This window comes from Salvelinus namaycush, chromosome 27, assembly GCF_016432855.1.
Source record: "Salvelinus namaycush isolate Seneca chromosome 27, SaNama_1.0, whole genome shotgun sequence".
In the NCBI taxonomy this organism is placed as follows: Eukaryota; Metazoa; Chordata; class Actinopteri; order Salmoniformes; family Salmonidae; genus Salvelinus; species Salvelinus namaycush.
Genome location: NC_052333.1, coordinates 8,910,221 through 8,922,499, shown reverse-complemented (window position 1 = coordinate 8,922,499; position 12,279 = coordinate 8,910,221). Strand labels below are relative to the sequence as shown.

General features: G+C 44.0%; 1 protein-coding gene across 1 annotated transcript in view; it reads right to left on the bottom strand.

Moving 5' to 3' along the window:
* elp2 (elongator acetyltransferase complex subunit 2) overlaps nt 1-11,389 on the bottom strand; it is a 35,824-nt gene extending 24,435 nt beyond the window's left edge. Inside the window, exons 1-10 of the mRNA XM_038965821.1 lie at nt 11,258-11,389; nt 10,995-11,073; nt 10,798-10,868; nt 10,497-10,638; nt 8,704-8,781; nt 8,389-8,453; nt 8,177-8,243; nt 6,195-6,338; nt 5,718-5,813; nt 5,276-5,376 (exon numbers count right to left, since the gene is read on the bottom strand). Of these exons, the coding sequence (XP_038821749.1) occupies nt 5,276-5,376; nt 5,718-5,813; nt 6,195-6,338; nt 8,177-8,243; nt 8,389-8,453; nt 8,704-8,781; nt 10,497-10,638; nt 10,798-10,868; nt 10,995-11,073; nt 11,258-11,389 (975 nt within the window). The remainder of the gene's footprint in view (nt 1-5,275; nt 5,377-5,717; nt 5,814-6,194; nt 6,339-8,176; nt 8,244-8,388; nt 8,454-8,703; nt 8,782-10,496; nt 10,639-10,797; nt 10,869-10,994; nt 11,074-11,257) is intronic.
* Between the last annotated feature and the right edge of the window lie 890 nt (nt 11,390-12,279).

Here is a 12,279-nt window from a genome sequence, read left to right as displayed (position 1 = left end):
AATGATTGCCTCGCCTGGTTCACCAACTACTTCTCTGATAGAGTTCAGTGTGTCAAATCGGAGGGTCTGTTGTCCGGGCCTCTGGCAGTCTCTATGGGGGTGCCACAGGGTTCAATTCTTGGACCGACTCTCTTCTCTGTTTACATCAATGATGTCGCTCTTGCTGCTGGTGATTCTCTGATCCACCTCTACGCAGACGACACTATTCTGTATACTTCTGGCCCTTCTTTTGACACTGTGTTAACAACCCTCCAGGCGAGCTTCAATGCCATACAACTCTCCTTCCGTGGCCTCCAACTGCTCTTAAATACAAGTAAAACCAAATGCATGCTCTTCAACCGATCGCTGCCTGCTCCTGCCCGCCTGTCCAACATCACTACTTTGGACGGCTCTGACTTAGAATATGTGGACAACTACAAATACCTAGGTGTCTGGTTAGACTGTAAACTCTCCTTCCAGACCCACATCAAACATCTCCAATCCAAAGTCAAATCTAGAATTGGCTTCCTATTCCGCAACAAAGCATCCTTTACTCATGCTGCCAAACATACCCTTGTAAAACTGACCATCCTACCAATCCTCGACTTCGGTGATGTCATTTACAAAATAGCCTCCAAAACCCTACTCAATAAATTGGATGCAGTCTATCACAGTGCCATCCGTTTTGTCACCAAAGCCCCATATACTACCCACCACTGCGACCTGTACACTCTCGTTGGCTGGCCCTCGCTTCATACTCGTCGCCAAACCCACTGGTTCCAGGTCATCTACAAGACCCTGCTAGGTAAAGTCCCCCCTTATCTCAGCTCGCTGGTCACCATAGCAGCACCTACCTGTAGCACGCGCTCCAGCAGGTATATCTCTCTAGTCACCCCCAAAACCAATTCTTCCTTTGGACGCCTCTCCTTCCAGTTCTCTGCTGCCAATGACTGGAACGAACTACAAAAATCTCTGAAACTGGAAACACCTATCTCCCTCACTAGCTTTAAGCACCAGCTGTCAGAGCAGCTCATAGATTACTGCACCTGTACATAACCCATCTACAATTTAGCCCAAACAACTACCTCTTTACCTACTGTATTTATTTATTAATTTATTTTGCTCCTTTGCACCCCATTATTTCTGTCTCTACTTTGCACTTTCTTCCAATGCAAACCAACCATTCCAGTGTTTTTTTAGTTTTTATTTTACTTGCTGTGTTGTACTCACTTCGCCTCCATGGCCTTTTTATATTTTTATTTATTTATACATATATCTGTTTGCCTTCACCTCCCTTATCTCACCTCACTTGCTCACATTGTATATAGACTTATTTTTTTCACTGTATTATTGACTATATGTTTGTTTTTTTACTCCATGTGTAACTATGTGTTGTTGTATGTGTCGAACTGCTTTGCTTTATCTTGGCCAGGTCGCAATTGTAAATGAGAACGTGTTCTCAATTTGCCTACCTGGTTAAATAAAGGTTAAATAAAAAAATAAAAAATAAATAGACACAGACACACGAACATAGACACAGACACACGGACATAGACACAGACACACGGACATAGACACAGACACACGGACATAGACACAGACACACGGACATAGACACAGACACACGGACATAGACACAGACACACGGACATAGACACAGACACACGGACATAGACACAGACACACGGACATAGACACAGACACACGGACATAGACACAGACACACGGACATAGACACAGACACACGAACATAGACACAGACACACGAACATAGACACAGACACACGAACATAGACACAGACACACGAACATAGACCCACAAACACAGACAGACAAATACAGACAAATACAAACACAGACATACAAACACAGAACACAGACACACAAACACAGACATACAAACACAGAACACAGACACACAAACACAGACACACAAACCCAGACAGACAAATACAAACACAGACAGACGAACATAGACCCACTAATACAAACAGACAAATACAAACACAGACAGACAAATACAAACACAGACAGACAAATACGAACACAGACATATGAACACAGACACAGACATATGAACACAGACACAGACATACAACACACAGACATACAACACAGACACACGAACAGGCACATCTGAGGGAGGGATGCTCTGGTCTATTGGCCTCCCCGGTCCCTAATTACCAGTATGACTCTTTAGTACTTGGTGATTTACGCCATCCCACTGCTCGCCCCGGCCCTCCGCTAAATTTCACCAATTACTCTAATCATCATGGAGGGGTAAGGTGTTAATTAAGACATAGCCAAGGTTGGTCATGTACTGCCTGGCTAAGCTCAGTGGGCCTTTAAATCCTGGGGTGTGTTCAGTAGGGAACGCCATAGCAAAACGTTTCATAACGGAAAATGAAAACAAGCGTTTCTTATTAGACAAGTTCTAGTTGTTCTTCCCCCATTTCACTTCCCTTTTAAAACCTTTTCTCCTCACTGAACATGAACCTGATCTACACTGAATAAAAAAATATATAAAACGCAACATTCAACGATTTTACTGAGTTACAGTTCATATAACGAAATCAGTCAATTGAACAAAAATTCATTAGGCCCTAATCTATGGATTTCACATGACTGGACAGGAGCACAGCCATGGATGGGCCTGGGAGGGCATAGGATCACCCACTTGGGAGCCAGGCCCAGCGACCCCTTAATGAATTTCTCCCCACAAAAGGGCTTTATTACAGACAGAAATACTCCTCAGTTTCATCAGCTGTCCGGGTGGCTGGTCTCAGACGATCCCACAGGTGAAGAAGTCGGATGTGGAGGTCCTGGGCTGGCGTGGTTACACATGGTCTACGGTTATGGACATACTGCCAAATTATCTAAAACGGCTTATGGACGAGAAACGAACATTCATTTCTCTGGCAACAGCTCTGGTGGACATTCCTGCAGTCAGTATACCAATTGCAAGCTGCCCCAAAACTTGAAACATCTGTGGCATTGTGTTGTGTGACAAAACTGCACATTTTAGAGAAGCCTATATATTGTTGCATTTATATTTTGGTTCAGTATAGAAAGGGATATGTATCCTTCTGGTGCAGACAGGACATGTGAAAGGCCTTAGAAATGTAATCTATCCCAATTGTGAATGTCATTGATAACAGTGACAAAACTCTTCCCACTGTCTGTGTGCTTCCATTAACCTGGACTTTGCCCAGCACTTTTTAAGTGTGGGGTTTTTGAGATTGTAATATCCTTTGCCAAAAGAGTATTATTAATGTGAATTACACCTATTGAGCTTTCCACTGGATGTGAGCACAGTGGGGAGGAAGAAATCTGCAATTAGATGTAAATCATTGAATTGTACAATAACAGACATTGGCTTCCTTTGTAAGGTTTCTCCCCATTTGAAAAATGAGGGGGGAAAAAAGAAACTGTTCACATATCTTATGCACTTTCACACTGAACAAAGACAGGAGCTCTTGCAGCTGTTTTCATCCTGCCTTGCTGTGTCACAGCCCTGGCCAGAGGAGACATGTTAACCCACATGTCTGTTCTCCCCCTTTCGGTACCGACCCCTCCACATCCACAGCCCTGGCCAGAGGAGACATGTTAACCCACATGTCTGTTCTCCCCCTTTCGGTACCGACCCCTCCACGTCCTCTTCCTCTACCCACATGTCTGTTCTCCCCCTTTCGGTACCGACCCCTCCACGTCCTCTTCCTATCCCACATGTCTGTTCTCCCCCTTTCGGTACCGACCCCTCCACGTCCACAGCCCTGGCCAGAGGAGACATGTTATCCCACATGTCTGTTCTCCCCCTTTCGGTACCGACCCCTCCACGTCCACAGCCCTGGCCAGAGGAGACATGTTAACCCACATGTCTGTTCTCCCCCTTTCGGTACCGACCCCTCCACAGCCCTGGCCAGAGGAGACATGTTAACCCACATGTCTGTTCTCCCCCTTTCGGTACCGACCCCTCCACATCCACAGCCCTGGCCAGAGGAGACATGTTAACCCACATGTCTGTTCTCCCCCTTTCGGTACCGACCCCTCCACGTCCACAGCCCTGGCCAGAGGAGACATGTTATCTTTTCCAGAGACCTGCTGCTGCTCTTTCATTCCATTGACGACCTTGTTCTAATCAACGTCAAGAGTAGGAGCCTGGAACAATGTTTTACTTTGTTGCAGATCCTTATCAGTTTCCTGGTGTCAAGATAAGCGGTATTATCAGTCTCCTGGTGTCAGAGCGGAGGAACTGAATTTCTGCCACCGTACGTGCAAACGCCAAGATCAAACAAACTCCATGTCATTGATCACCTGTAGACTGTTATCCTTCCATCATGTCATCTTCCTCTCTGAGAATGCCACTCAAAGCCCTGTTCAGGTTGGATTGGGGTGAGGGCCTGGCCCTATATTCAAAGCGTCTTAGACTGAGTGCTGATCTAGGATCAGTTTTGCATTTTTGATTACAATTAATAAGATTACAAGGACAAGGTGGACCTGATTGTAGATCAGCACTCCTACCATGAGATGCTTTATGAATATAGGCCAAGGCCTGCTTTTAGGCTGATAGCCAGTGAGGGGGGTCATCCCTATCTAGCCATGCTACAAAGCAGGGCTCTACGCTGACTTGTTTTGTGTGCCTACAGTTGAAAAATGTAGGCACACACACGCAAAAGAATTTGGGAACACAATACAAAATAGAGGTAATAAAGCTAGAATCCTTCATTATTCTAGGTGTACTGGTGCTCCTAAATAGAAACGTCAGGTTGCACAACAAAATATTTAGGCACATATGCAAGTAAAATAGTCGTACAGCAGAGCTCTGCAAAGGTCTCTCTGACATTGGGATTTAAACATGATTCTGGTGATAAAGCCAACTATGTCCTTTGTAGTAGCACAGTCATCTATTGATTTCAGGAGATGTTAAGAGTGGAGGAGGAGAAGAAAGGTTATATAAGGTCTCTCCCAGAATTCAACACTCCTGAAACTAAGGGGCAGATGGGGAGGAACTTAAATCTTCCACACTTCTGTTAAATTTAGCCCAGCACTGTGAGAAACAGCAGATGTTCTGAGAGAGAGAGACAAAAACTGAGAGACTGACAGACAGAGACATACACACACACACAGAGACAGAGAAACAGAGAGAGACAGGAGTGTGTGTGTGGGGGTGACCTTTACCAGAGGTCTGTGTCCTGAACGCCACCCTATTCCCCATTTAGTGCACTACTTAAGACCTAAGTTGTGCCCTATAGGGAACAGGGTGCTGTTTGGGACACAACCAGAAGTAAACACTGACCTGCTCCACCCACACCCCTGAGCCTTCCTCCTGAGCCCACAGGATCATGGTCTTGTCCATGGAAGCAGAGAGCAGGCTCAGAGACTGGTGCTGGTCGCCACCTGTAGGGGAGACAAAGAGCTTCACAATGAAGGAACACAGTAGTGAAATTGTCCCTAGATGCTGATCTGTACCTAGGAGAAACGTCTTCCTCGGAGCCACAATACAGCAACGCAGGTTGGATGGATAAAAACATCATGAAAGTACCGCTGCGGACAGACAGTGAGTGATGTGAACTATTAAAAGAGTTTAGGGTTCACCCTTTCTGATTTCCTGGGCGTGTGGAACAAATCACTCTCCCTCCATCCCCATGAAATCATTTAGTATGACACCTCCACATCACAGTGAAATAAATCAAGTGTGATCTGGGGAACAAATGGCGTATAGGTTGACAGTAGAGTACCTTTGATGACAGGGGGCTGCCAGTGGACTCCATAGACCTTGTTCTCGTGGCCGGCAAGGACTGACTCTAGCGTCACTGCAAACGCTGAGGAGGCATCTGGGGCAAAAAGACAACATGCATGAATCTAAAGTCGAACGGTATGATTGTACAATCACAAACTGCATCCACATGTGTGATTCAGTTAAAAGGCATGTTTAAGAATTGTACAGTTGTTGCCAGGGATTGAACAATCCAAATGTCCCCTGATTAAAATAATACGACATTTAAAATACATTTCAATAAAAAGGCATCAATCCAATGAACATCGACAATGATGACATTCACATTAATGATCACGTGATTCTTGATTCTTCTTGCTATACAGACATTGAAACAGACTGTGAAAGTGACTCAAACCTGACGTTAAGATTTAATCATTCATTTTTAATAATTCTAATGAACACATTGTTCTAATAAAACCTGATAGTGTCTGCTCACCGTTCTGTGTCAGTGTAAAGACATCTTCAGTCATCCTAATGGTGCGTTCTTCCTGCGCGTTTCTCTTCGTCCTGGACTTGGCAGCCAGCCTCCAAACCCGGATCAGACAGTCCTGAGCACAGCTGGCCAGTAACAGATCCCCGTCTGCCAGCATGGAGGTAGACATTAGTTGATTTTAATTGAACCTTTATCTATTCTTTATTTATTAACCTTTATTTATTAACCTTTAACCTTTATTTATTAACTTTTATTAATTGAGCCTTTATTTATTCCGGGGGCGGCAGGTAGCCTAGTCGTTAGAGCGTTGCACTAGTAACCGAAAGGTTGCAGGAGCAAATCCCTGAGCTGACAAGGTAAAAATATGTCATTCTGCCCCTGAACAAGGCAGTTAAGCCACTGTTCCTAGGCCGTCATTGAAAATAAGAACGTGTCTAACTGACTTGCCTAGTTAAAAAGGTCAAATATATATATTTTTTTTTATTTAAAAAATTCAGGATGTGCTGAAGTCAGAAGACATCTTTGACAAGCGAGACCCGACGTAGACTCATTATTGTCACAATGTGATCTATTCCCTATATCCTCTGGGCAAAATGAGGGCACTACAGAGGGAACAGGGTGCCATTTCAGATGCACTCTAGGTAAGACGGCTGAGAAGAGAGAACACTCTTTTTCCAACTACGACTACCTGGGGAAGAGAGCGAGGAGAGAGGTTGAAAGAAACGGGGTGATTAGGTGGCCATGGTAGTATGAGGGGGCCAGGGTTAACACCCTTACTCCTGTGATGAGAGGGGACCTTTAGTCACCACAGAGTGTCAGAACATTGGCTGAACCATGTCCTACAAGGGCTGGAATGAAAAAGAGTGATCTCAAAAGACAGGGCTGTGGAAATAGCTGCTTGAAGGATACAGTATATCTGAGAGAGAGGGAAGAAATAAAGCATTGACTGGGCTCTGCTGCAGCCGTTTCATGCATTATGGAAAGACGTCCGTCTACAAAAATGAAATCTAATTAAAACAGACGTCCCAGTCATAAAAGGACAAATTTTCATTTTCTTTTACCCTTTTAAGGTGGAGAGCAATTTTACACTGCCTGTGGGGCTGGTGCATATAAATTAATCTCTGACAGCATCCCAAATGGCACCCTATTCCCTATATAGTGCACTACTTTTGATCAGAGCCTCTCGTTAAGAATAGTGCACTATGTAGGGAATAGGGTGCCATTTCGGGACACACATTGTCTCTGCCAATACTGGCCGACCAGCTTGGAGTAAGTCATCAACTGAGAGGGATGAGTCTAGTGATGACGGTCGGTGAAGGAGATGAAATAGCTTTTACAAACCCTGGGTGTGCATCCCAAATGGCACCCTATCCCCTGAATAGTGCACTACTTTTGACCAGGCCCAATAGGGCTCCCGAGTGGCGCAGCGGTCTAAGGCACTGCATCTCAGTGCTAGAGGCGTCACTACAGACCCTGGTTCGATCATAGGCGGTATCACAACTGGCCGTGATTGGGAGTCCCATAGGGCGGCGCACAATTGTCCCAGAGTCGTCCGGGTTAGGGGAAGGTTTGGAAGGGGAAGGTTTGGCAGGGGAAGGTTTGGCAGGGGAAGGTTTGGCCGCCATTGTAAAATAAGAATTTGTTCTTGACTGGCCTAGTTAAATAAAGGTGAAATAAAATAATTAATAAATAGGACTCTGGTCAAAAGTAACACACTATATAAAGGGCATACAGTGCCATTTATGATGTAGCCCTGAACAGAGCACTGCTGGAGTACCTCTGGAGTGGGTTACACAACCACCTGTACCTAACTAGCCAGCAGGGTTACACAACCACCTGTACCTAACTAGCCAGCAGGACATACAGATTATACCACAAATCCATTTTGTCAAACTACCTGATTATTTGTCAGATTTATGTAAGACACACCAGATAAAACAAGGCAATGAAGAAACAGATTGTTAAAACAGTGGTGTGGTCCTCACCTACACAGGCCCACTCCACACCTCGGATCCAATCCTCATGCCCTTGCAAGGAGAGGACTTTCCTGAACTGTCAGAGACACAGGGAAAGAAGGCTGAACCATCAAAGTCAACTAATATGTTTACACATCGTTAACCCAACATACTAAATGTATTCATGTTAACATGACATTATCTTTATTTGTTGGCCCATATAGTCAGCTACTTGAGCTTACCTGTCCATTGCACTGTGCATACAAATGGATTCTGCAATCGTCGCCCCCGCAGGCAAGTATGGGAACTGCAATGAGTGTATTGTGTTAGTTCTGCCACGCTTGCTGAAGTCAGGCCGCATAATAACACATTTGCATCTGCCTCATGTTTTTAAGACAGATTGAGTGGAGGGGAGGAAGGGAGGGCGGACAAAGCATCAAAAGGAACAGGCATGTGAAAGGCAGTCGAGATGACATGCGGAACACTTCAAGATGATCTGAGGTGTGGAGGGGGTTCACTGGCAACCGTCAGCTACCGCTGCTGTGGAAACAGCTTACCTCTGCTGCCTGGCAACCACGCTAGCGAGACATCCATCATAAACCCGCTCCCAAAGGATATGGTATGGGTGCACTCCGCTTCATAGAAAGAGAAAAAATAAATACAGAAACATTTGCCTTATTGATAGTGCATGAAAATTATGAAAAATCATTGGGTTCCATAAATCAACTGCTCTGAGATGATTTCATTAACTTATTCGAGAGGTGAGATGGCTAATAGCCAGGATTAGTTCCATTAAGCCTAGCTGCAGAGACATTTGTCAAAGGGTGACATATTGAACTTCTCTCCTTTCCCCAGAAACCCAGGGGTCTTCCAGGTACTAGCTAGCACTAGCAACACATACTTGTAGCAGAGCTACGTCTGGGCTACATCAGACAACATGCCTTGAGGACAGACCACAATGGAAATAAGTCCCAGACTTTATTGTGTGTTATCCTCGATGATTTTATTCATGTGCATGTATGGCTTTTAAGTTTTATGTGTGCTTGTTTTTTTGTTTTTTTTTAAATGGTCGAATTAACAAACTAAACTAAAACAGCCAGCATCCCAAATATCACCCTATATAGTGCACTACTTTTGACCGGGACCCAAAACAATCTGGTCAAAGTAGTGCACTCTGAAGGGAAAAGGGTACAAAGGAAACAACATGTCGCCACCAGGGACGGATCTCAAATTAAAACAGCACTGATACTGGGCTACATGGAAATGACTTTAACTTTGACCTGACAAGAAACTCACATCAAAATGAATAGGGCCTGATTTTTTATGAAATATCACCGAAAAGGAGGAAGATGATAGCAGCTAATTTACAGTAACCCCCTCCCACTATTCTCTTCATCCTCCTTCCTCCTCTCCTCTCTCACAGAACTTATAAGGATGAGAAGAGAACAGTCCAGTGAAAATAATGACATCCCAGCATCCCAAATGGCACCCTAGGGCTCTGGTCAAATGTAGTGCACTATATAGGGAACAGGGTGCCATTTGGGACGTATCCAAAAGAGTGAAGCCGGGTCATATTCACTAGACACCATGTCTTGTGCACTAATGAATACGACCCAGCATAATATCCTTGATACAAAACCATGTCCTGATACAATCCTGGTGTCATGATAGAGTGGAAACCACTCCGGTAACAATAGATCATTACAATATCCGACAATCCTGATAAGTGATGACTCATTAAACGCTGTGATTCAAATGACCAGACTGTTCTGTCTGTGCTACCACGGCATAGCAGCAGATGTCAGGCTAGCTGGGAAATTCAGCACAGATTAACTCACAGATGTCTCTTGCTTCGTGGTGAAGCTTCCCCTAGGTACAGATCTAGGATCACCTTTCCTCATCCAATCCTAACCTTATCCATTATTGGGGAAAATGCATCTATATTGGTGATTGGGGAGACCACCTCACGTTGCTGTCTCAAATAAAATAAGGCGACTTTTGGCAAACATTGTGGGATTTTGTAACCTAATCATGTTGAGACAGGGTACTTGAGTACTACTGAGGCAGCCTATGAGCCCTGGTCAAAAGTAGTGCACTACATAGGTAATAGGGTGCCATTTGGGACGCACTCCCATGAAAAGGCCAATATCACTGATCTGATTGCCTTACCCAATCTGACTGTCCTAAAGAGTTCCTTTACCTGTTCAATGTCACAAAAAAACAAAGAAAAGTAGCCTTGCCCGAGTTAGTTTCCATCTCCTGTTCCTGTAGCGTGAGGCAACTTGATGTACAAGTACACCCGCTGGACAGGACACTTGTCTATCACTGGGACAAAAAAACTTTCCCTTACCTTTACTCCCAGTGTAGAGCCATAGTTTTACAGTGGAATCGGAGGCTGTGGAGGCGATGAGTAGCTTATTGTTGTCCAGGTGGATGGCATCCACAGCACACACTGGTCCAGTATGTCCAACACACTCAACATACTGTTTAAACTGGGGCAGGGTGCACAAACATATGCCTTAGAAAGGATCAATATAAGTGAAACTATTGCTGTGTTTAGATAATGTATCAAATGTACACAGAAGTGTCAATACAGATCATTAACATATGGTATGAGGCCTATTCCTACTTCTAATGGCTTTAAAACACACCTTTCCATCTTGGGCCTCCCACACAATCAGTTGACTGTCAGACCCTCCTGACACCAGGTGAGTTTCTCTACCTTTAACAGCCATCAGGGAAGAACAACCAATTGTCAGAAACAGTCTATCAAAGCAAAGGATGAGGCATATAAAGCACATTATCAGCATACCAAAGCAATGGATGAAGCATGCAGGTAGCTACTCACCACAGTCCTCTCTGTGGACCCACTGGACTGTGTTCACCCTCCCGGTGTGTCCATTGAGGACAGCAACAACACCTTTCTCCTGTATAATGGTAAAGCTGACTGTCACAGCAAAAATAACAACATAAGGACACCTAGCACAATACAAAATAAAGCTGATTAACGTCAACTGTCAAAATGCCGAGTCTGATGATGTAGCTAGCTATAGCTAGCCTATGCTGCCACTGCAATGAAACGAATAATTAAAATTGTGAAAGAGATATAACCTGTGGGTCATAGAGAGCGACAGAATTGCATGTTCCATATGCAATGAGCCCCCCACGACCCCATGAAAGAACATTTGGGGTTCGATTTGCACAACATGCGACATGACATGTTTCCATTATGGGAGCCGCCATCTTGTATGCTAGCCGGTAGAGTTACAGTAAATATGGTTATACGCACCGCACAAGATTCTACGAACGTTCCGCTCCCATACGGCAATGGATGAAATTATCTGGAACACACTCTGGACTAACTGTATATTTTTGTTTCACTGAGGGGACAGCCGCTAAAGTATTACTGACAAACATAACCCACGGTTTATCATGCAAATAAATTGTGTCTAAATGAGAGGGGACATTCTAGCTACTGAACTCTTCTGCTCATTATTCGGTAGAATCCAGTAGGTGGTGCAATACACTCATTGAATAAAGTAATTGATATGAAAACAGACTAATGGCAAATTAAACAATTTAAATTGGGCTGGAGAAAGTATATAAATATATTATAGTGAATTCATTAAAAGTATTGGATTTGAAAAGGGATGGGCATACACACTACTACCAGAGATAATGACGTTGTGTAGCCTACCCTAGCTGGTTTGTGTATTTAATGTGTCACAAGTGAGCATTTAGGTTTTTAAAAGTATTTGTGCTTTGTGTACTGAGTGGATTGAAATGTCCCCCCATTTAAATTTTAAAACCATGGAATTAAAGCAAAGCTAAGCTCACTAGATGCATTCCAACTCATGTTGCAATTACCATAGCATACCATGGGTTTTAAGTTTTAGAATTGTTTATATGATTAAAGTTGTCAGGCTAACCCTTTTTGAAACACAGCTGTGTACTAGTGTTGTACCATGGGCGTAGAATAGTCCAAAATGACCTAGTGTGACTAAAGACAGTTTTACAGGGGTCCCCAAAATAGTTTGACCTGTCATTTCTGGTTGCTCAAGTCATAAACCACGGCAATGGAAAAGACATAACTGGACTGTTTCTCTGGGAATGGTCTGGGCTTTGGGAATAAT